Below are 23,006 nucleotides of genomic sequence, written 5' to 3' on the forward strand. Positions count from 1 at the left end.
TGTGACTCCACATGCTCCTCTCAAATACCGGTAACTCATTTCCACTGCTCGCACTCTTGACTTCTGTCCCTCCAACAAGGCCCAAGCTTCACTTCCATATGTTAGAGTTGGTATGACAATACTGTCATGTAGTAGCTTTTTCACTTCCATGCTCACTTCCCTGTTTCTTATCACTGCTTTCAAGGAACCAGCAACCTTTCTTCCCTGCTGCACCCTTTCAAGCACTTCACCCTCTAAACTTCCATCCTTACTCAGCACACGACTCAAGTATATAAATGCACTCACATTCTCCATCTCCTCCCCATCCAATCTCACTGTACATTCACTGACTTCATTTCTCTTGAAGACCATCACTTTACTCCTCCCTACATTCACCTTTAGATCCCATTTCTTACACACACTCCCAAAATCATCCACCAAGCCTTGCAGCTCCCCTTCATCTTCACTTAACACAGTATCATCTGCAAATAACAGTACAGGGAGTTTCCAAACACTGCCCTCTCTCACTAGGGCCGCTCCAACATCCACTGCCCTACCTTGTATCTCACCCATATTGTGCATTTGCAAAATGTCATTCATATTCTGAATATAGCAGCTTGCGTAACTGTTGGTCAGGTTCAGTGTCTTTTCATAATGTATGAAGAATGTATGTAAGTGCAATGCAGACCAAAAATGGTCCAAACATGGCATTTCTGGCCACTGAACATACCCATCCTTCCCTCGACACACAGCACATGACTGTGTACCTCTTCCTCATTCCTTCGCACCAAGCCTATCTATCATCACAGTTAGTATTAAATACCCAGTACAATGAATATTTATACATGTGTTTATCTATGCGTTGCTGTGCTTCCATATCAATGCTTGGAACTTTGGGGTCATTTAGGTGAAGATGCAAATCAAATTCTCTTTTTCCCATACACTCTATCTTTAATAATACCATTTTCCATAATGCTTTGCTTGTTGCTGACTAAACTGCTGTGTTACAGGCAAGCTCACTGTATAGCTACAGTATTCCAACACAGATAACTAAATGTAAAATCAGTCCTCCTTAATGACAGCAAGAACAGAAAAAAAGAAAATCAATACTGTAATTAAAAATTACATTACAAAAAGTACATGAAACAATATGGCTGAAACAAACTTTTGAAAGAGATCATATTAGAAATAAAAGATAACAAAGCCAAACTGTTAAAAACATTTCAGTATAATGGGAGATACAGGCCTAACTATGGATAACATGAGAAAAGACATACAGGTATATAATAGAATTGGTTAATAAATGGAGTTTAGTACAATGGAAGACGATATACAAAATAAACACTGGTTAAACCTGTTAATATATAATGGGTAAACATGTGATATTAATAGAGTACTGTACATGTTGCTATGACACTACCAGCCATGGTAGCAAATTCTGTAAAAAGCAAGATCAAACACATTACGTACTATTAAGAAACAGAAAAAGATACTCTCTGTAACTGACACAGCTAGAGGAAATAATACTGTACTGCTGGTAAAAATTTTTTTAAATTTTGGACACAATTTACAGGTTTCTGAATCAAACACCAAAGGATAAATCTGTCATATATAGGACTAAAAAAACTCTGAAAAGCATATGATGTAAAAAAAAGGCCAACTAAATACCCACAACAGCATATTTACTTCCAATCTTGACGACTGGACATGACATCAGTGCACTAAACACTCTCAAATTATAAAATTTAAAACCATTAATATTGGTAGAAACCCAATAGGAGGAGCGTTGAAACCTAACTGGGGGGGCTTTGCCCCTCAGACCCCCCACTGGTTATGACCTACCTAACAGCATGCAAATCGTCACCCTCATAAAGAAACTGCCTAAGTACTGTAATTTCTTCTACTATTCAGGAAATCGAGAAAAACCTGTCTCATATTCTTAACTTTCAATGGCTTCGGCAGAAACTTGAGGCATATTTTAGACCACTTACACCCTAAACCTGGCAAAGACAGCTATACCAATAAGTGCGCCATGTGATAAAGAACTGATTTAGGCAAAAATCCAGAAATCGCCGAAAAATGACTTAGGCAGTTTCTTCATGAGGGTGACGAAATGTGCTTTGGGCAAAAGTGTGCCAAAACAGTATTATGCATTAAAAGTGTTTAGTAACCATGGCGTATCTGGTAATCATCACACGACCATATGATGGCAAAGGTACATGTGATCATACAGTAAATCTTTATTTACTGGGTCCTTCAGACAGAAGACATCCCTCACAATATGACACAGGTAAGTACCAGTCAGATAACTCTTAGTGATTAAAACTCTTCATATTCCATAAAATCTAAGTTATACACAGAATGAAGAACAATAGTATTTCCCCCTAATTATCAACATTTTAACAAATAAACATATATTAAAAAGTCCACTGGGTATAACAATACAAAAACAACAGTAATATTCAAGGAGACATAGGACCACCTCTTAAATATTATAACTAAAAAAATAAAAAAAATAACCAGCCTTTGAATTAATTGGTGACTTTGTAAACGTATACAGAAGTGTAGCCTATGAAGAATATTCATCAATAAACAAAGAAAATACAATTATACAGTCCATTTGCACGATATCATATTATGTAAGTTTCTACAACATAAATCGACAAGAGTGCAAATGGGGGGGGGGTTAAGTAATTGGCAGTGCGCAAGTTGGTTTTGAAAATGTGAAATTGGGGTGGCAAAGTGAGCCGAATCCACTATTGCATGACCTACCATTATAGAGTGCGCAAGGATGTGACGAGTCATGACATCAGTGCAACGTGTGACGTAGCAGGCGTCCCATCTCTCCAAGTCAACTAAGCCTTTCCTGCATAGATTTTAACAGGGCTATGGAGCCAGAGTCGGAAGCAATTATGGTGATGCTGGAGTCAGAGCCAGAGCCGGTAAAATAATCCCGACTCTGATCACCAGTAGACATTTTTAAACATGATGCAGATGTAATGTGGAGCTACTGTCTTTCAAACGACAGATCCTTCAGTTTTATTTCTTGTTGCTGCTGCAGTTTTTTTTCTTTTCACTTATTTTCCAAATTTTGTTTAGGACTTGTTTGTTGTTCTCCTGTTCTTTGTTTATGTTGAACATAAACATGGATGCTGCCATCTGTCAACAGAATGACAAGAACAAAATAAACAGACAACACGATCAGTAGATTTTCCACTGAGTGAGTGTGTCGGGATAATTTTTTTATTCTAGAATCCAGACCTGAGTTTCATTATAAGAAATTACTAGGAACGAAATGGTTATAACATAGTATAAAGTGACATGGAAGCATCTGCCAGTGCCTGTAAGCTGTGAGGTGGGAATTTTTAGCATGAGCAAGTCATTGCAATCCACCCGTACACCCAGCCTGACCTGATTAGCCGCCCCACAATGATCGTACTCTCGAATTTTCAGTAAGTTTACAGATTTTCTTCTTTGCCTAAGTCTAATAAAATTATAACAAACTTAACTACTTGTGTACTGAGATTCAGTCTTGACTGCATTTAAGAAACTATCATTTTGTCATAATGTAGCAACAGCCATTAAAGTCAAACCTTTAAGGGCATGGGTTTTAACCCTTTAACCGCGGGTATTGTTTTGGTCTGACTGTCCTCTCCCGCGGGGGTTTCAGCCAAATGTAAACAAACCTTTAAACCTTAATAACTCTGCACAGAATAAAGCTAGAGAAAAAAATAAGGTACCATTAGAAAGTACTAACCTTCAGCTTTCCATTGATGTAGGTTTCATGACTTTGTTGACTTTCACAGGACGGGCAGTGCCGTTAGAAGAGAGGGGTGTAAAATCACTATTTTTCGCTCACACATCATTACCTTCGCTCATACACCATTACCAAATGCCAACCTCATTCTGATAATAATACTATAAACATATATGAACACTGCACATACGATAAACACCCACTCTGTGTTCGCTGAGGCAGGTAAAAGGCACTGTAATTACCTGCACTTCACTGCCACATCAGCGGTGTTGTAATCACTATTTTTCGCTCACACACCATTACCAAATGCCAACCTCATTCTGATAATAATACTATAAACATATATGAACACTGCACATACGATAAACACCCACTCTGTGTTCACTGAGGCAGGTAAAAGGCACTGTAATTGCCTGCACTTCACTGCCACATCAGCGGTGTTGTAATCACTATTTTTCGCTCACACACCATTACCAAATGCCAATCACATTCTGATAATAATACTATAAACATATATGAACACTGCACATACGATAAACACCCACTCTGTGTTCACTGAGACAGGTAAAAGGCACTGTAATTGCCTGCACTTCACTGCTACATCAACATGTGTTGTCACTCACACAGCTGGACAGATACTGATGCGCGCTTGGTCAGGGGTGGGGTGGGGGGCCCAGGGGGTGGGAGGTGGGGCCCCAGGGGGGGAAGAGGGAGGTGGGGGTCGGCTGGAGTGAAAGAACTTAATAGCTACTCTCCCTTGAAACAATTGGCGCACGGAAAAAACGCAGGGTATTCAAAATATTCACAAACATTCGAGAATGACACCCGCGGTTTGGTCCAGTTTTTGCAACGTCATTCTGGAATGACACCCGCGGTTAAAGGGTTAAGAGTTGCCTGATGATTCACGTGGTTGTGATGGAATGACATTCTGTTTAAGTCATCATGGCAAATTCATTACCGTATAGAGAAAGTCTACGGAAAGGTGTCGGAGTCAGACACACAAGATATCTCGAAGTCAGAGTCAGGTGTTTTGGGTACCGACTCCACAGCCCTGGATTTTAAAGTACAGGGCTATTGTGTTGGTTATATTGTACTTACTGTGTACATGTGTTTTGTCTCATAATACATAGGCAAAATAACAGGATACGGGCCAAATCGGTGACTTTTGAGGCGGCCACCCCACCATTTACAATTTCCTCCATCATTTCCTTTTGTTTTTGAGGGTTCCAACATGCTTGCATGCGTCGGCCTGGTCACCTAATGGCAGCTATCCATGCTGCTCAATCTATGGGAGCATCTCTATTCAGTCCCTTAACCCTGAGGCCACACTCAATGACTTCATCCCAGGTCTTTGTCAGTCTACCTCTCGCAACTCTACCCCTAACAATAACACTTCTCACTTTCTGCACCCAATTACCATCCCCCATCCTCTCCACATGCCCAAACCATCTCAATCTACCGTTCCTCATCACAACACCAATACACTCCTGTCCCATCCTACCCCTTAATTCTTCCATCGTAAACCTAGTCCCCCCAGGCCTCACACTCAAGTAAGCACTGCATATCCACCTAATAACTGTCATTTCCGTATGGTACGTTTGAGCCTGTGAATATCTTCTTTCTTTACTGCCCAAGTCTCACTTCCATACAGCATTAGGCTACACTCCTAATACATGTGGCATACAAAGATCCCTTAACACAGAGGGAGAGCTCTCTCATCATCAGGAGAGGCAACAGCTCCCTAAACTTCTTCCAACCACTCCTCACTCTAGCCACAGAGCTAGCTCCAGCCCTACCTCCAGCACATAACATGCCTCCCAAATAAAAAAAAAACTCTTCCACACAGAAGTGGTTGGAAGAAGTTCAGGGAGCTCTTGCTTCTCCTGACATTGAGAGGGCTCTCCCTATGTGCTAAGGGGTCTTTGTATGCAGCATGTGTTAGGAGTGTAATGCTGTATGGCAGTGAGACCTGGGCAGTGAAGGAGGAAGATATTCGCCGGCTCAGACGTACAGAAATGACAATGATTAGGTGGATGTGCAGTGCGTCCCTGTGTCCAAGGCCTGGAGGGGCTGGGTTTACAATGGAAGAGTTGAGAGGTAGGATGGGACTGGAGTGTATTGATGTTGTGATGAGGAGAGGTAGACTGACGTGGTTTGGACATGTGGAGAGGATGGGGGATGATAATTGGGTGAGGAAGGTGAGAAGTGTTAATACTGGGGGTGGGGTTATGAGGGGTAGACCGAGAAAGACATGGGATGAGGTCATTAAGGGTGACCTTAGGGTTCAGGGACTGAACAGGGAGGCTGCAATGGATCGTGCAGCGTGGAGAGCCGCCATTAGGTGACCAAGGCCGACACATGCAAGCATGTTGGAGCCTTTAAAAAGGAACGAAAACGAAACACTCAAGAGACTCATCAGCAACTTCAATCCTTTCATGCCTGACAATCTCCACCTGCTCTCCCCGACATACAACACACATGAAATCAGCATTATCTTGCAGTCTATCTCTACTACCACTACATCCCCTATGCACCCACTTATCACCAACACTGCATAAGATGGAATTACTTCCCAAGCCCTTGTGGCAAATTGCACATGGCCACTCTCCTTCTTCTCTGACAGTACTGCCACCAGTCTTAAATTCACTTTTGCTTTATCTGCATTTACTTTTAAGCCCTTGTGCCCCACACCATCTCTCCATTTCCTAAATCTGTCTCCTCCACATCCCTTTCATTTTCTGCAATCAACAACTCATCAGCATACAACATCTCCCATGGGAGTCCACTTCTGAAGTCACTTGAGAGGGCTTCAAGTACCATGATAACCAACAAGGGGCTCAAAACTGACCCCTGGCGCACACCAACATTCACGGAAAACTCATCACCCATATCTCCAGTCATCCTAACCTGGGTGCCAGAACCCACATACATGGCCATAACCACCCTAATCTGCCACTCCTTGATCTCAAGCTTTCTCATTGCCCACTTCACCATCTCTCTAGGGACTCTGTCATGGGCCTTCTCCATATCAACAAAAACAAAGTATCCCGCAGCTGTATCTTATTTTGTAAAGTGCGAAATTTCTAGGGAGCAAGTCTTCTACCACCAAAACTCTCGCATATTAACCCTAGATAGGTAACGTGGGGTATCAGAAACCCCAGTCCCGAAATTTAATTTTAAAAATATGAGCATAAGGTCTACAGATCTGTCCATCTCATTAGGCTGCCTTCCTGCCTAGTGATGCTCTTCATGGGGATGATGGGGTCATACCCGTACCTGGCTCTGATTTTGCTCCATAGAGCCACTGGGGTATGTCATACCCCAGGTTACCTATAATGTAACCTCAGTTGAGCCCTATTGTGATTTTTTTAAATTTTAATATGCTGTCTTTCTCCTTTTGTATACAGAAGGTCCCAACATTGGTCTACTGCAGGCCACCCAAGGAATCATGATATTACTTTTCAGTTTTGCAAGATTTAATTTTAAAATTTGTATACCTAAAATTTAATCATTTTTTTATAAACTTTAAAAAATATATATTTTTTTCAATTAAACTTTATTTTTCTAGCCATATTTAAAGATAATGGGTTGAATTATTTGTGTATTGAAGCATTTTGAAATATCTCAAACGGAAGTATTTTTCTTTTATTTTTTTTCCGTGGGGGACGTCATACCCCACGTTACCTAATTTAATAACAAAATCCTATCCAGGGTTAAGCGAATGAACTGTATAAGAGATGAAGGGATGGGATAGGGCAGGTTGGAATTAGTCTGGTTAGAGTTACATGTAAAAGGTTAGGTTATAGCAGGTTAAACTAAGTTTGGTTAGGATAAAGTAGGTTGGCTTAAGATACAAAAATTGGTATATTTTTATAAGTTGCCAATACACTCCCCAGGTTGTGTAGTATATTTTTCTGGCAGTTGCTGATGAGATTTGAGTGATTTTGACCTTCATTTTTATCAGAAATGCTTCATTCTGCCTCTTTTCCAATCATGAACTTTGAATGAGGAGGTGAAATAAAGCATTTCTGACAGAAAACAAAGGCAAAAATCACTCAAATCGCATCAAAAACCACCAGAAAAATATACTGCATAACCGTTGATCTAACCAAACAAACCTAAACTAACCAAACCTAACCTAACCTACAGGACACATAGGCAAAAATCACTGAAATCACATAAAAAAAACACCACAAAAGTATACTGCACAACCGGTTAATATAACCAGACCTAAACTAACCAAACCTAACTTAACATGCTGTAGAAGAATGCTTACCTTAGAGATACAATGGTCCAGGTTGTGCAGTACATTTTTCTGGTGATTTTTGATGCGATTTGCGTTATTTTTGCCTTCGTTTTCTGAGGAGAATGCTTCATTTCACCTCCTCATCCAGTCAAAGTTCCTGATTGGAAGAGGCAAAATGATGAATTTCCAACAAAAACGAAGGTCAAAATCACTCAAATGTCATCAAAAACTACCAGAAAAAACAGATCGTGTTTTCTCAATAACTCAATGGCATCCTCTGGTTCCGAGTGGAAATGCATAATAACGCACAAATAATCAATAGTACACCCGATGCTCAGATTACGTCCTGCCTCATCGGACGCCACAGCGAGAAGGATTTGAATTTTCCACCCAGATAATATCAAAGACCACACTTCAAACTGACTGGTACAATAAAATCACGTGACATAAAGTATGCCTATGAGCAGGTGAAACAGACCTACCAGGCGCATGCGCAGTCAACGGAGGAATAAACACATGTACGAATGCACGCGTTTTTTACACGGACTGTCTGAGTCAACATCCAAGGTATGGTTTTTTGAAAATTTTAATTAAACTCATTATCTCTGTATATATATATATCGATTTCCGAATGGGGTTATGGGGGTTTATGAGCATTCATCTGTAATATACTATGTGTTTATGGTGTTAATATCCCTGAATTGCATACTGGCAACTTGAAAAATAATATCCAAAAATTTACATTAGGCTTGGATAACTCAGCACTGATAAGGCTATTTTGTACCTAAAACTGTGTTTGTCTCAGGCACCTTTGAGGAATATAAACAAAGACTCCTCTTTAAACCATTTTCACCACTTAGAAAAAAAAAATACTGTACATTGCACCGTGGAAACTGAATATAACCAAAAAAAAACCATTAAGGGCTTTGGTAAAGAAGAAACTGAAGAAAACTACAAAATAAGATGGTCATGTCTCCTTGATTACCACAACAGAGAGTGGTCAACAATTCATACCAATAGGAAATTTGTAAATTCCACACTGCTGTCCTCACATTTTGATAAAATTAATATAATACCGGTACTACATGAAACTTAGGATAAAAGCTTTAGCACAATTAGAAAATGAAAAAATATCCATGTAACCTGAGTTATAGGGGACTTTAGGATTTGATGTAAAGCAGCAGACTGGTATATATACGGTAGCATCTTCAGGTGATGGTCCAGATACTCTTAACTCTTTACCCCAAATTAAAAGCATGAAGATTATTAATCTGAGTGAATACTCGAAACCCAACTATCTTTATCTCACAAGTCTGTATGACATGGAGCAGAGGTAATATATATATATATATATATATATATATATATATATATATATATATATATATATATATATATATATATATATATATATATATATATATATATATATATATATATATATATATATATAATATATATATATATATATATATATATATATATATATATAATATATATATATTATAATGAAAAATATCGGCTCTAACCATAGGGAAACACATATTGGCTACATAAACCTTACCTATCTTTTCTTTTGGCCTTGTAAACATGTCCGTATGTACCTCTTCCGACTTTACAGCCTTCATAGCCAAATAATTCCTCAACTTTAGCCCTTTCATTGTTCCTTTTCTCTTTCCATTCGTAGTCCATTCTCAGTCCCTCACCGTTCCTGACATTGGCAGGCTAACTCTCCGACTCCGAGTCTCCGGTTCACTTAAAAGTCGGTCCTGTCTTCTCAAGGCGAGAATTCGCTAAACACATGAGACTTTTCTTTACCAGAGAAAAATAGCTACAATTCCTTGACTTATTCTAGGTATTTCCCACACAGTTTACAAAAGAACTGCAATTTTGAAAAGAAATAATTAAAATTTCAGGATATACGAAACATCCTTTAGCGGAGTGCTGGCGCTTAATAAGGTTCCCAAATATAAAGGAAAAAAAAAAAAATGCCTTCATATAATGAAAATAAAAATGAACGATCCCCTTTCTTAAGGAAGCAGTTATAATTAAATGCTAAATAAAAACTGCAATAGGTGAATCGTTTATTATAATAAGGCGCGAAATCAAGCTGGAATCATTCCAAACCAGCGCAATGTAAACTCTGTCAACACAACGTTGATCGTCTCGGTGGGGGTTAGTGATTTCGGCACTTTTGAAAATAGCTTGAGACGAAGAAATTTAATTTATTCGACGGAGATTGATAATTTTGTATGATGACCTCACTAAATGACGGTGAACTTATTAATACAGTATATCGTTCAAAGCAGTAAATACTCTCCTTGTATACTAATCCCATTCTTGACTGTCCACGAAAATGTCAGCAAGCAATGTAAAAGAAAGAAGGAGAAGAAAAGTGTCCAATATGATTTCCATCCAGCATCAGTTATTGAAGACACAGATAACAGCACTGAAAATCAAGGACCACGTTGTTTTCATTGGTGAGTACTTCAGCAATAAAGATACCAAAATAAGGCTAAATCAAAACGTCGTATCTATCGGAGTCTCAACAGTGATCCAACTATCATTACAACCTTGGAATGATGGTATTATTTTACAAGTTGCCAATATGCGTTTCAGGGATATTACCACCATAAACGCACAGCATGATACCTAACTTTAAGGTAAGCATTCCACTGCAGATGGTTAGGTTAGGTTAGGTGGTAATTTTTTACATGTATACCGCATGCGATTTACGACTTTTCGTTAACATTTTCTAGTAGATTCGGTCATTCTAAGAATCTTTTCTTCTGTGACATTTTTCTCAGAAATTGATAATATATTAGAAACAGAAAACACTCAGGTTGGATGCCTGTTACCACATGAAACATCCTATTTTTAGAGCTGAAGAAAATTAACCTATCCAAACCTATAACAATTACCTAACCTAAACTAGACTAACCTATCAAATTACCTAACCTATCTATCTATTGCCAGGCGCCATAATCCCATAAGAGGTGGCTGTTAGTCTTTGAGTTAGTTGTTCTATGGGGAGGGGCACTAACCCTCTGCCAACCCACTTGCTGACACGTAGGGAACACTTATGGGTTGGTTATATGGTTACCACCCAGCTTTGTAAATGATTTCCTGGCTTACAGGAAACCATTAGGTTTGTCACTCAACATAAAGCCACCTGCAATGGAAAGAGGAGTAATAAAATGCGACAGGAATGATTGGAGAGATAGGAAAAGAGGGCAGACACAGAAAAAGAGTGATATTGGTGAAGGCGGAAGTAAGCAGCACAACATCAAGTGAGTGGATAATGGTGAGAAAGAAGAAGAGAGGGGACAGACAAAAAAAGAGTGATAAAAGTGAAGGAAGTAGACAGCACTACATCAAGTGAGCGGATGATGGTCGCCACCACCTACCACCAATTACCTAACCTAACCTGTCAAAATTACCTAACCTAACTTAGAAGCATACCTTACTCAGTATCCTCATCTTCGTTGAGGATGAATTTCATTGGCTGATGCAATGTGCGCTCGTCTGTGATTGGTGGAAATAAGTCATGTGTAACTTGTTTATTATCAATTTTCGAGAGAAATGTCATAGAAGTAAAGATTCTTAGAATGACCGAATCTACTGGAAAATGTTAACGAAAAGTCGAAAATCGCGTGAGGTATACATGTAAAGTTTGACCAGTTAGGTTTGGTTAGGTTAGGTCCAGAAAATATACTGCACAACCTGGGGTGGTGTATTGGCAGCTTGTAAAAATTTACCGAAATTATAAGGAAAGGTGTTTTGAATACCTAAATATTCCAGCATTCATATGCCCTGTTCAAGTCTGTAGTGCGGCCTCATCTGGAATATGCCCAGTCTGGTCACCACTCATGTTAGTCAAAAATGTTTGCAGCACCACCAGACTGGTATCATGAATGAAGGGTAATCCATAAGGAGACATAGGACCAGCTTATTTTGCAGCTTTCTTTTCTTTTCCATATCTTAGCTGTTCATGGGATTCTTTAAGTAAATTTTGGTTGCCTTTTCAAGTATCAGTGTTTTTTATTTCTCTTAAAACTGGTGAAAAGCATTTAAACAAATAGTGTTTCTTTATAGACAGGCACCCTCTTGTGGTGTATGAAGACAGATGGACACCATCTTTGAATGCCATTTTTAAATTAAATTACTCTTATCAGTGTCTATTTATCCATTAATCCTGTAACGGGTGGCTGTTTGAGTTTGATGTTTTGCGGGGAGGGGATGCTAACCCTCCGCAAACCCACTTAGGTCATTCCGTGGAAATGTCAACCTTTAGTATCAGTTTCAGAATTGATAAAAAATATATAGACTATATATCATTTTAAAGCTTAAACATTGAATTTTATGAATCTGGATGGAAAAAGTTTCTGTCTACTAAGAGCAAGGCATTGAAACTCTTGTAGCCTACCATGTCACTGTAAAAAATTCATGCCGAAATGAGTGATTTTTTTAACATCATTAACTCGAGTATGTATCGTACCATATTTGTTTGGAATGCCGTCAGTGGCTTTTATTGAAATAGCGTCTATTTTTGTAATTGTCATTACAGTTGTTTACATATATTTTGCGATCAGACTGTGGCACGATCTTGAAGTGGAGGTGCAGTGAAATCTTGAATTTCGATGGTTTAGATTTCAACTATTCTAATTTCGATGCATTTTCGTGTGGTCTGCCTATCTCATTTTTCGATGCTCTTGGGGCCCGACTCCAACCAAAACAAGCCATGCACAATGCGATGTTCTATTGTTGGCAGCCATTTTGCAACTGTCATGCCCTCTACAGCCAAGCTCTGCAGTTTGAGCCTGTACCTTCCACTGTGGACGTGCATTTCGCTGCAATTTCGTTGTATGTATTTTCGTTGCAACTTACCTGTTTCAAGATGGCAAGGAAGAGTGCTTCTCGGGTAGCAGTGGTATTAGACGAAAGCAGCCTGACACCTCTAAATCTTCGCAGCCAAAGGAGAAAAGGGAATACAGGAAGGGGCAGAAATACACCAAGTATACCCTTGCTGACAAGGCAAAAATCCATATTCTACACTTCAGTATGGCAATACAATGCAGAACTGCAGTTACTTGATTACAGTTATAGTTCATAATGTTTACAGCGGGTGTAGGAAAAAAAATCATGATTTTATGTAGTGAGGTTCGCAGGCCCTGGACCCAAACTAATTTTTCCTACAAGAAGTTCAATTTAAATTTTGATGATTTGAATTTTGATGCGATTTTTCGGTACGCATGTCCATCGAAATTCGAGATTTCACTGTGTTTCAGGAGTAACATGTGTGACGTTTTTTTTAACAGTTTTCCCATCCACATCTTACGAATTGGAGAAAAGTAACATAATTTTATACAGTAATCCCTGTAATAACCGGATGCCCAATTCCCGGACACCCCAGTTCCCGGGTATTTTGGGCCCAGGCCTTTGGAACCCCAAAATGGCCAAAAAACGTAAAAAAGCAAAAAAAAAAAAAATCCGACATCTTTTTCAACTGTACTTTGAACTTCGTGCACGGTGCCGAACAGCCGTGTTTTTGCATGTTGTACAGCGGCCCCCTGCTTCCCCCCCTCCCCAGTTACCACCTAACTACTGTCCTGACTAGACTCTTGTCGCAGTGGCTGCCGCACATGCTTGTTTTTGTGAATAGTGAATAAACTGCAATACCTCACCACTTGACCAATTTACAGTGTTGTGCAGTGTTAAGAAATTAGAATTCAGAGTGCAAAGGATTAAGTGCAGAGTGCAAACTGGTGGTTGCAACTGATGTAGCACAAGTAAGAACAGAATGTGCAGTGTTAAACAATTATAATTCACAGTGCAAAGGAGTAAGTGCAGCACAACACAGGATTACTGTACATGCTTCAAGGGCATTTTCACCACTGCCAGAGCCTTAGAGGAGGCAGGTTAATCTTCATAACAGCCACAGACGTGTTGTAAGTACTTAGTACACTGCTAAATATTTTCCATACTTACTTCTAATTCCTCATTCTCTGGTTCCTTTTCATTTATTTCATGCTTTCTGTCCCTTATTTGTGTGAATAGGGTCTTAAATAGGTTCTCTGCATGTCCGGTAGGAAGTTATGTAGGTGGTTTTCCAAGTTAGGCTGGGTTAGGGTCCATACATACCTGTCCAGGAGGCATTTTCCCAGTTCCTGGACAAACCCAATTTCCGGACATGCTTTGGGCTCTGTTACATTGGTTATTGGAGGGATTACTGTATTATAAATAGGCATACTAGTACCCTACTAATGTAGCCCTGTGATATCTTGTAAGAGACTCTGGTAAGCCATATGCTCTGTCACACACGTTACATGCATAGCATGAGGAACTTTACTGGAAAATGATGTAACATTTCTCACATACAGCTTTAAACAGGAAATCACTGCAGTTACACTGAATTCAGGGAGAGATGGATGGGTACGGTGGGAGGGATGGGTGGGTTGATTTGATGGGTGGCATTGTTGGGTGAGCAGGGTGGGTGGCATTCGTGGGTGAGGAGGGTGGGTGACCGTGGTTGGTGAGCAAGATAGGTTGTCAGAATGTGTGGGTTGCCAGGGTGTGTAGTGACACAGTGGGTTGCCAGGGTGGCTGAGAGGATTGTATGGCCAGGGTGCTTTGGGTGGGTGGTTGGGTTGGGTGGGTGGGTAGATGTGATGGGTGGCACTGTTAGATGAGCTTTGTGGGTGGCATTCGTGAATGGGCGGGATGGATGGCCAATATTGGTGTGCTTGGTGGGTCACACAGGTGGCTGAGAAGGGTGAGTGTTGGATGGGTTGAGTGAGCAAGTGGATGTGTTGATATGTGGCTTCCCACATAAGGCTGGAGTGGGACTTTTAAGGCTAGTAGTCATATAACTTTTCACTGTTATTTAGATTTTTGTACAAGTGTATCATTTAGAAGACAAGTAAATACTGTATTTGGAAAAAAAAATTCTATATAACTGAGTCATTCTATTGAAATCTGCCAAAACCTCTATAATTACTTCTCACTGATATGAAAGTGAATGTATATGGGTAATAATGCACCTAATAGTAGAATAAATTTTATTAATAATACATGTGCCAAGATGTGAGAGAGAGCGAAGCTTCAGATCTCCAATCCATCCGCCTAACAAATCGGTGGTTTTGTGGGGGTAAAAAGGGGGAGTTATGGGGCAAACGTGTGCAGTTAACTTGCCCTCTGATGTCAGACTACCCTGTCCCCTTTTAGCATAAGTGTTTATGACTGTACGGCACTGGTTCGTTATGCAACCAAGAAGTTGTCTAGACATTATGAACTGCAGTCATTGAGTCAGTGCCTGAAGAGGGCATAATCAGACTTAATTACCTTAGATAGAGGGATGCATCAACAGAATGGGTCATACCGTACTCAGTTTCATTTCCCTGACAACCCAGACAGAGATGAGATAGCAGAGGACATGGTTGTGCAGGCTTTTAACAACTCCTCGAGTATCAAGGCTGGTACATACATTCAAAAGGGTGACTTTTCCCTCCTTGATCAAGTAGTCTGTGTTGATGTCATGTTGTTGATGTCACTTGGGTATGTTGATGTCACTTAAACAAGCATTGTCTTCTGATTAGTTCATTCATTCATTTATCATCTAATCTAGTGTTGCCTTATGAGGAGTGTAGGAGTCTGGGACTAAGAAAGTTGATCCTGACATTTAAGATGAGAGTGACTAGCCTCACTCAACCCCGAGTGGCATTACGTGAGCAGTAAACCCAATCACCCCTTGGATATAAACCTGCATCAGCTCAATCCGATTGAAGTGCCTTATTTGCCCATTAAACCATCAGATGCCATTTTTTGGTTTTATGGTTACCACCCAGGGTAGTAAATGGTTTCCTGGTGTACAGGAAACCATTTTTTGTCACTCAGTATTGTGTCACCATTAAACAGAAGAAAGAGGAAAGAAAGACAGAAGAGGAAGGATGGAAAGAAGGATGAGAGGAAAGGGCAGGCATCTGAGCATCACTACTTTGAGTGAGTGGATGGTGAGTGCCCCCACCAACCACTTTGTGGTTAGTTTATTACCCATGTAACTTTCACATCAGTACATGTTTTGTCCATGTTTTCATTTTTGAAGGCTCCAGCGTGCTTGCATGCATTGGCAATGGTCACCTAATGGCGGCTGTCCATGCTGCATGATCTGTTGCAGCCTCCCTGTTCAGTCCCTTAACCCTGAGGTCACATTTAATGACCTCGTCCCACATCTTTTTTGGTCTACCCCTCACAACCCCACCCCCAGTATTAACATGTCTCACTGTCTGCACCCAGGTATCATCCCCCATCCTCTCCACATGCCCAAATCATCTTAATCTACCTCTTCTCATCACAACACCAATACACTCCAGTCCCATCCTACCCCTCAACTCTTCCGTCACAAACCCAACCCCCCCAGGCCTTGCACACAGGGACGCACTGCACATCCACCTAATCATTGTCATTTCTGTACATCTGAGCCTGCAAATATCCTCCTCCTTTACTGCCCAGGTTTCACTACCATACAGCATTACACTCCTAACACATGCCGCATACAAAGACCCCTTAGCACATAGGGAGAGGCAAGAGCTCCCTGAACTTCTTCCAACCGTTTCTCACCCTAGCAACAGAGCTAGTTCCAGCGCCACCTCCAGCACACAACATGTCTCCCAAATAACAAAACTCTTCCACACACTCAAGAGCAGCAACATCAATCCTTTCATGCCTGACAATCACCACCTGCTCTCCCCGACACGCTGCACACATAAAATCAGCATTATCTCGCAGTCTACCTCGGATACCACTACATCTCTTGTGCACCCATTTATCACAAACACTACACAAGATGGAATTACTTCCCACGCCCTTGTGACGAACTGCACATGGCCACTTTCCCTGGTCTTTGACAGTATTGCCGTGAACCTTAGATATCATCACTTTTGTTTTATCAGCATTTACCCTTAAGCCCTTATGCCCCATACCATCTCTCCAATCTTTCCTCCGCCTCCCTTTCGTTCTCTGCAATCAACACCAAATCATCAGCATACAACATCTCCCACGGGAGTCCGTTTCTGAAGTGCCATGAGAGGGCTTCAAGTACCATGATAAACAACAAGTGGCTCAAAACTGACCCCTGATGCACACCAACATTCACGGAAAACTCATCATTCAAATCTCCATTCACTCTTACCAGGGTGCAAGCACCCACATACATGGCCATAACCACCCTAACCAGCCACTCCTCCAAGCCAAGCTTTCTCATTGTCAACTTCACCACCTCTCTAGGGACTCTGTCAAAGGCCTTTTCCAAGCCAACAAAAACAAAATACAGATCCCTTCTCTTCCCAATATATTTTTCCTGAAGCTGTCGAACAATGAATATGGCATCAGTGGTCCCCCTGCCTGGCATAAACCCAAACTGCATCTCATCAATATTCACTCTTTCTTTAACCATACCTTCTAGAACTCTCTCCGTTATCTGATCTAAAATCTTTATACTTCTATAATATCCTCTTTCCAGGGCATCGCCCTTCCCTTTATACACATTTACAATTACGCTCTTCAACAGTCATCTGGGACAGCACACTCATATATAATCATATTTATCAGATCAATGACTAACCTCACCCCTGTATCTCCTGAGGCCTTCAACATTTCGGCAGTCAACCCGACACACATGCTGCCTTCCCCGCCTGCATCCTGCGTATTGGCTCACTCACAGTAGCAGCATCAATCAGTGGCCAAGGGCCAAACACTAGATCTGCCGGCTCCAAACCTTCCCTGTCCCAGTCAAACTCCTCATTCAACAACCAGTTATAATGTTCTATGCATCTTTAATATCCCCACTGTTCACAGCTACCCTTCCATCATCATTCTTCACACACTGCTTACCTATAAGATCCCGATTATCCCTCTTCATCTGATTTGCCACCTTAAATATCATATTTTTCCTTTCCCCATGATTTAGGTTATCAAGTAAAAGTCTTTGTGACTCAGACTTCGCCCTGTATACCTCTCTTCTAGCCCTACGCTTGGCAGTCAAGTATTCCTCCTTGTTACCACCCTTTTTCTATTCCCAGAAAAGCCTTTTTTTTTTCCTCCTTAACTGCAGCTTCTACACCCTCATCCCACCACCAAGTTACTTTATGTCTTGGTGGGCCTCTAGTCCAACTACATATTACATCAGTAACTCTCAAGAGATTGTTCTTGAGGGCTCTGTACTGTCCATTAATGCCTCTGTCTATGGCTTCCTGTTCAGCCACCACTCTCCTCATCTCACTATAGAAGGCATCCCTTACTACTTGGTTTTCCAGCTTTCATATTTTCCTCCTGGGTACATAAGTCCTCTTTCATCACTCGTTCCTTAAGCACTATATCACAAATCAATAGTTTGTGCTGCTGCACACACTCCTCACTTCCTATAACTTTAACATCCCTCACTAACCTCCAATCAGCCCTCCTAACCAGAAAATATGTATGTGATACAATTTCTGTAACTGTAATAAGAGTTGATTGTATAATCATATTTCAAGAAAAATTGCACAAGTGAAGTTTCTCACTTTGCCAGTAACATGTGTGACAGTCACATTTTCCTTAACAGCACAGCATTTATTAGGTATAATCAAATTTGCTGGGTATGGTCATGATCCTTATCTATTTACCTATTATTGATATGAAGCACTCCTTGATACTTACTGAAATTACTTATGCAAACTACAAGAGGAGGTAGTATCACGGTAACATTCCTCACGTAACTTTTGAAAATCTATAAAACATCCAAATTAAAACATAAACAATCTGACTGCGGTATGATGTGGTGTGAAGTGCTGGTAATGTAGCATGCAAAAACCATTTGTTTATATTGCATACTTTGCAGATATAACTGAAAATAGTTCAGTAACTTGTCGTCAATTGTAATATTCCTTACAATGGAGTGACCCACTTGTTGATGTGTAGGGAACACGTCTGGGTGATGTGGTGAATCACTGTACTGAATAGGCAGTCATTTACCGAATTGGCCCATTGAATAGGAAAATGTTATATCTTTTTTTTTACCATATAGGGTCATGCACACCTGATTATATGAAATCTGGGCAAAAAAGTGCGCTTGATTTAACCGTTAGCTACCGGTAATTAAAAAATCAGGATTCAGAGTGAAAATATGCTTAAGTTAGCAACTATTTCCTCTTTAGATGACCAGCACATCATGACAGATGTCTGTATTGCATTAATATTGATTTACAGTGCAAATAAATGTATATGCATGTCAGATCAGTATTTATGCAAACTAGAAGTCTGTCAAGGCAAGTTGTTGAGCTGAAGACGAAACACTGCTGGTAACTTTAGCTAATGTTCGATCTGAATCCTAATTTCTTATTAGCAGTTAAATTAAGCATAAAATTTCAACCAGATTTCAGGTAATTAAGTATGTTTGAACCCATATGGTGATGAGAATTATATTTCCCAATCAAAACTGCCGATTCAGTAAATGACCGCTGATTTGGTATTTCATCGCACCCCACGTATGGGTTGGTTATATGGTTACCAGTGTTTCGTTTTCATTTTTGAAGGCTTCAACATGCTTGCATGTGTTGACCTTGGTCACCTAATGGCGGCTCTCCATGTTGCTCGATCTCTGGCAGCTTCCCTATTTAGCCCCTTAAACCTGAGGTCACACTCAGTGACCTCGTCTCAGGTCTTTTTCGGTCTGCCTCTCACTGCCCTACCCCCAGCATTAACCCCTTAAACACGGATCGTCTCGTTTGCGACGCTCGGCAAAAAGGACATAACGGCAGAGCGTCGCATTTGCGATTCTAGTAAATTTTGAATAACCGCGGGCAAGCAGGCTCCAGCTGGTATTGTCTATCAGTACCACCACCCTCTAGCTACAACTAGCATACTATACCTTTGTACTACTGACCTCAGTTGTTGCCAAGTATCGCATTTTCCCCCAGTCCCCCCCCCACCACGGCCCGGCCAGCCTGGCTGTGATACATGGCAGCGCTCTGAGTGCTCAGAACTGTAAATCTGCGCTCTCCTCTCACAAGCAGTTTATGCTAATAGGAAACGCTTGTTTCCCCAGTTGTAACACTAGCTTTTTTTCTCACGGTTTGCCCCTGTTTAGCGTCAGTTTACTGCAGGCTTTCAAAGTGACATTATGGCGAGTTCTAGCTCTTCCCAGTCAGTGCAAGCGGCCGACAGGAACGAGAATAAAGTGGCGGGCGTAAGGCAGAATAAAAAGCGCGCCGTGGTGATCTTTTGGGAAGTAATATGATTGAAAATAATGTAGTAATCATGTTTTTAGCTGTGAAAAAGGAAATGTTTGTTGAGTGACGGGAAAACCGCCGCCACAGTGCATGTCGGCCGTATGCTTCGTTGATTTTAGCCTTATTTTCAGTGCTTATTGTACAAATACGGATTCCTAACTACCTTTACGTTGTAGTATAAAGTTTACTGTGACAGAATGAGGCTGTGGTAGAGGGGAAACCAGGTTGCTGGAGGTGTGAAAGTGAAGATTTGGTTACCCAACTTTGCAAGTCTCCACAAGTCCTTGGGTAGTCCACGAAGGCTCAAAACCTGTCTCTGGAGAAAGCTGAATGTAAGTACTATCTGCCGTACCAAGTATAATGTTCTAGGGTTAATCTCTGATTTTTGGCGAATATTTTCCTACAGGTACTCAGACCGCGATACAACCCCGCCACTCGGGGGGGAACGACTGTACACGGCCGCGTTTAAGGGGTTAATACTTCTCACTTTCTACACCCATTTATCATCCCCCATCCTCTCCACAAGCCCAAACCATCTCAGTCTACCTCTTCTCATCACAACACCAATACATTCCAGTCCCATCCTACCTCTCAGCTCATCCATCATATACCTAGCCCCCCCCAGGCCTTGCACTCAAGGACACACGCACATCTACCTATTCGTTGCCATTTCTTTACGTTTGAGCCTGCAAATATCCTCTTCCTTTACTGCCCAGGCGTCACAACCATACAGCATTACACTCCTAACACATGCCGCATACAAAAATCCCTTAGCATGGAGGGAGAGCCCTCCCAGTGTCAGGAGAGGTAACAGCTCCTTGAACTTCTTCCAACCACTCCTCACTCTAGCCACAGAGCTAGCTGCTGCCCCACCTTCAGGTCATAACATCTCCCAAATAACAAAACTCCTCCACAAACTCAAGAGACTTACCAGCAAGTTCAATCCTTTCATGCCTGGCAATCTCCACATGCTCTCCTTGCCTAGTGTTGTAAATGATTTCTTGGCTTACAGGAAACAACTAGGCTTGTCACAGAATGTAAAGCTACCTGAGAAGAAATGTAGAGTAATAAAAATGACAAAAACAGTGGGGGAAATGGGAAGAGAGGAGGGCAGACACAGAAAAAGAATGAAAAATGTGAAGGAAAAAAATAGGCAACATTGCATAAGTTGAGTGTGTAAAGTTTCATTTAAAATGTTTGTCAGAGTTCAGAGTTTTGTTATTACATACATACAAACTGTGTGAGTACTATACGGTATTACAATAAATTATCCAGGTATAAAATAGCTTTGTCAGTATGGTATTTAATGTTTTTACATTTTTAACAATTTTTATGTGTCTGACTCTGGTCATAGGCTTCACAGCCCATTGCCATGGCCCAGTAGTCCTACGTCCGTACATTTCCACATGCCACTTTGGCACTAACATCCACCATGCATACTGAATACATGCAAGGGCTGTCTCATACAGGACTGATGTATTGGTATTAGCAGGGTTATTTTTACATGTCAGTGGCATGAATGAGTGAAACTGTGCCAGTAGAGTGGAAAATGGCATTGATTGTACCCCTGTACAAATATAAAGATGAGCAAAGTGAGTGCGAGAATTATCTTGGCATAAGCCTATCAAGTGTGGTAGGGAAGGTATACGGAAGAATTATTATAGAGAAAGTAAGAGAGAGAGAGAGATCAGAAGTCCTAGTGAGTGACAAACTGGGTGGCTTTAGAAGTGGCAGATGTGTGGATCAGATATTTGTAGTAAGACAGATAGTGGAGAAGGTGTGGAGAAGGACTTTAAGGTGTTTATGGCATTTATGGATCTGGAAAAAGCATACAACAGATTAGACAAGGAAGGATTGTGGAAGGTTATATGCATGTACGGTGTAGATGGTAAGCTGCTAGGTGCCACCAAGAGTTTTTATGATGGCAGTGAGGCACGTGTAAGGGTAAATGGGCGTCTAAGTGATTGGTTCACGATCAGTGTGGGTGTGCTATAAGGTTGTGTGATGTCGCCATGATTGTTCAGTATATATATGGATGGGGTGATGAGAGAAGTAAAAACATGAGTAGTGGAGAGAGGGATGGCATTGGTAATGAATGGCGATGGATGGAATATCTCAAATTTGTTGTCTGCTGATAATGCAGTGCTATTGATAATACTGGACAAGAGCTTGGTAGACCAGTGCAGAGTTTTGTAGATGTCTGTGAGCATCATGCCTAGAAAGTAAATGTACAGTAGAAAAGAGTAAAGTGATGGTTATTGAGAGAGAAAGGGACTCCCAATGTGATGTTGCAGTGAATGGAAAGTGACTGGAATTTGTGAGTGAGTTCAAATACATGAGTACAGTGATAGAAAAGAGAGGAAAATGTGCAAAAGACATGGAAAGTAGAGTGACGCAAGGAAGGAAAGGAGCTGATGCTATGAAGGCCTTGATAAAAAAACCGAGGCTTGAGTGTTGTAGCTGCGTGAGGCTTACATGAAAGAGTGATAGTGTCAGCTTTAACATATGGAAGACCATGGTGTGGCATGAAAATGAAAAGTCAGGAACGAAAGCAGTGGAGATGGGACTGCTGAGGAATGTATGTGGAGTACAGAGAGTGGATAGGATATGGAATAATGTGATTCATGGAAGATGCAGAGTGAGAAAGTCTGTGGACATCAGAATCAAAGAGATTGTACTGAGGTGGTATAGTCATGTGGAGAGAGTGGATGGCAATAGAGTAGTGAAAAAGATACTTCTGAGCAAATTTGAAGGAGGGAGA

At 40.9% G+C, this 23,006-nt stretch overlaps 2 protein-coding genes across 3 annotated transcripts in view; one reads left to right on the forward strand and one right to left on the reverse strand.

The window, feature by feature from the left end:
• Positions 1-9,694, reverse strand: part of Cdk8 (cyclin-dependent kinase 8) — a 112,083-nt gene extending 102,389 nt beyond the window's left edge. For both annotated transcript variants that reach the window (XM_080267332.1, XM_080267331.1), the window contains exon 1: positions 9,547-9,694. In XM_080267332.1, coding sequence (XP_080123458.1) covers positions 9,547-9,674 — 128 coding nt within the window. In that variant the 5' untranslated portion in view covers positions 9,675-9,694. The remainder of the gene's footprint in view (positions 1-9,546) is intronic.
• A 692-nt stretch (positions 9,695-10,386) lies between these two features.
• The window catches only part of LOC145392737 (tRNA (34-2'-O)-methyltransferase regulator WDR6), a 50,676-nt gene continuing 38,056 nt past the window's right edge, over positions 10,387-23,006 (forward strand). The window contains exon 1 of the mRNA XM_080267035.1: positions 10,387-10,462. Within this exon, the coding sequence (XP_080123161.1) occupies positions 10,387-10,462 (76 nt within the window). The remainder of the gene's footprint in view (positions 10,463-23,006) is intronic.

Source organism: Coenobita brevimanus, chromosome 23 (assembly GCF_032717465.1).
Source record: "Coenobita brevimanus isolate Jiangsu-jjx chromosome 23, ASM3271746v2, whole genome shotgun sequence".
NCBI classification, from domain to species: domain Eukaryota; kingdom Metazoa; phylum Arthropoda; class Malacostraca; order Decapoda; family Coenobitidae; genus Coenobita; species Coenobita brevimanus.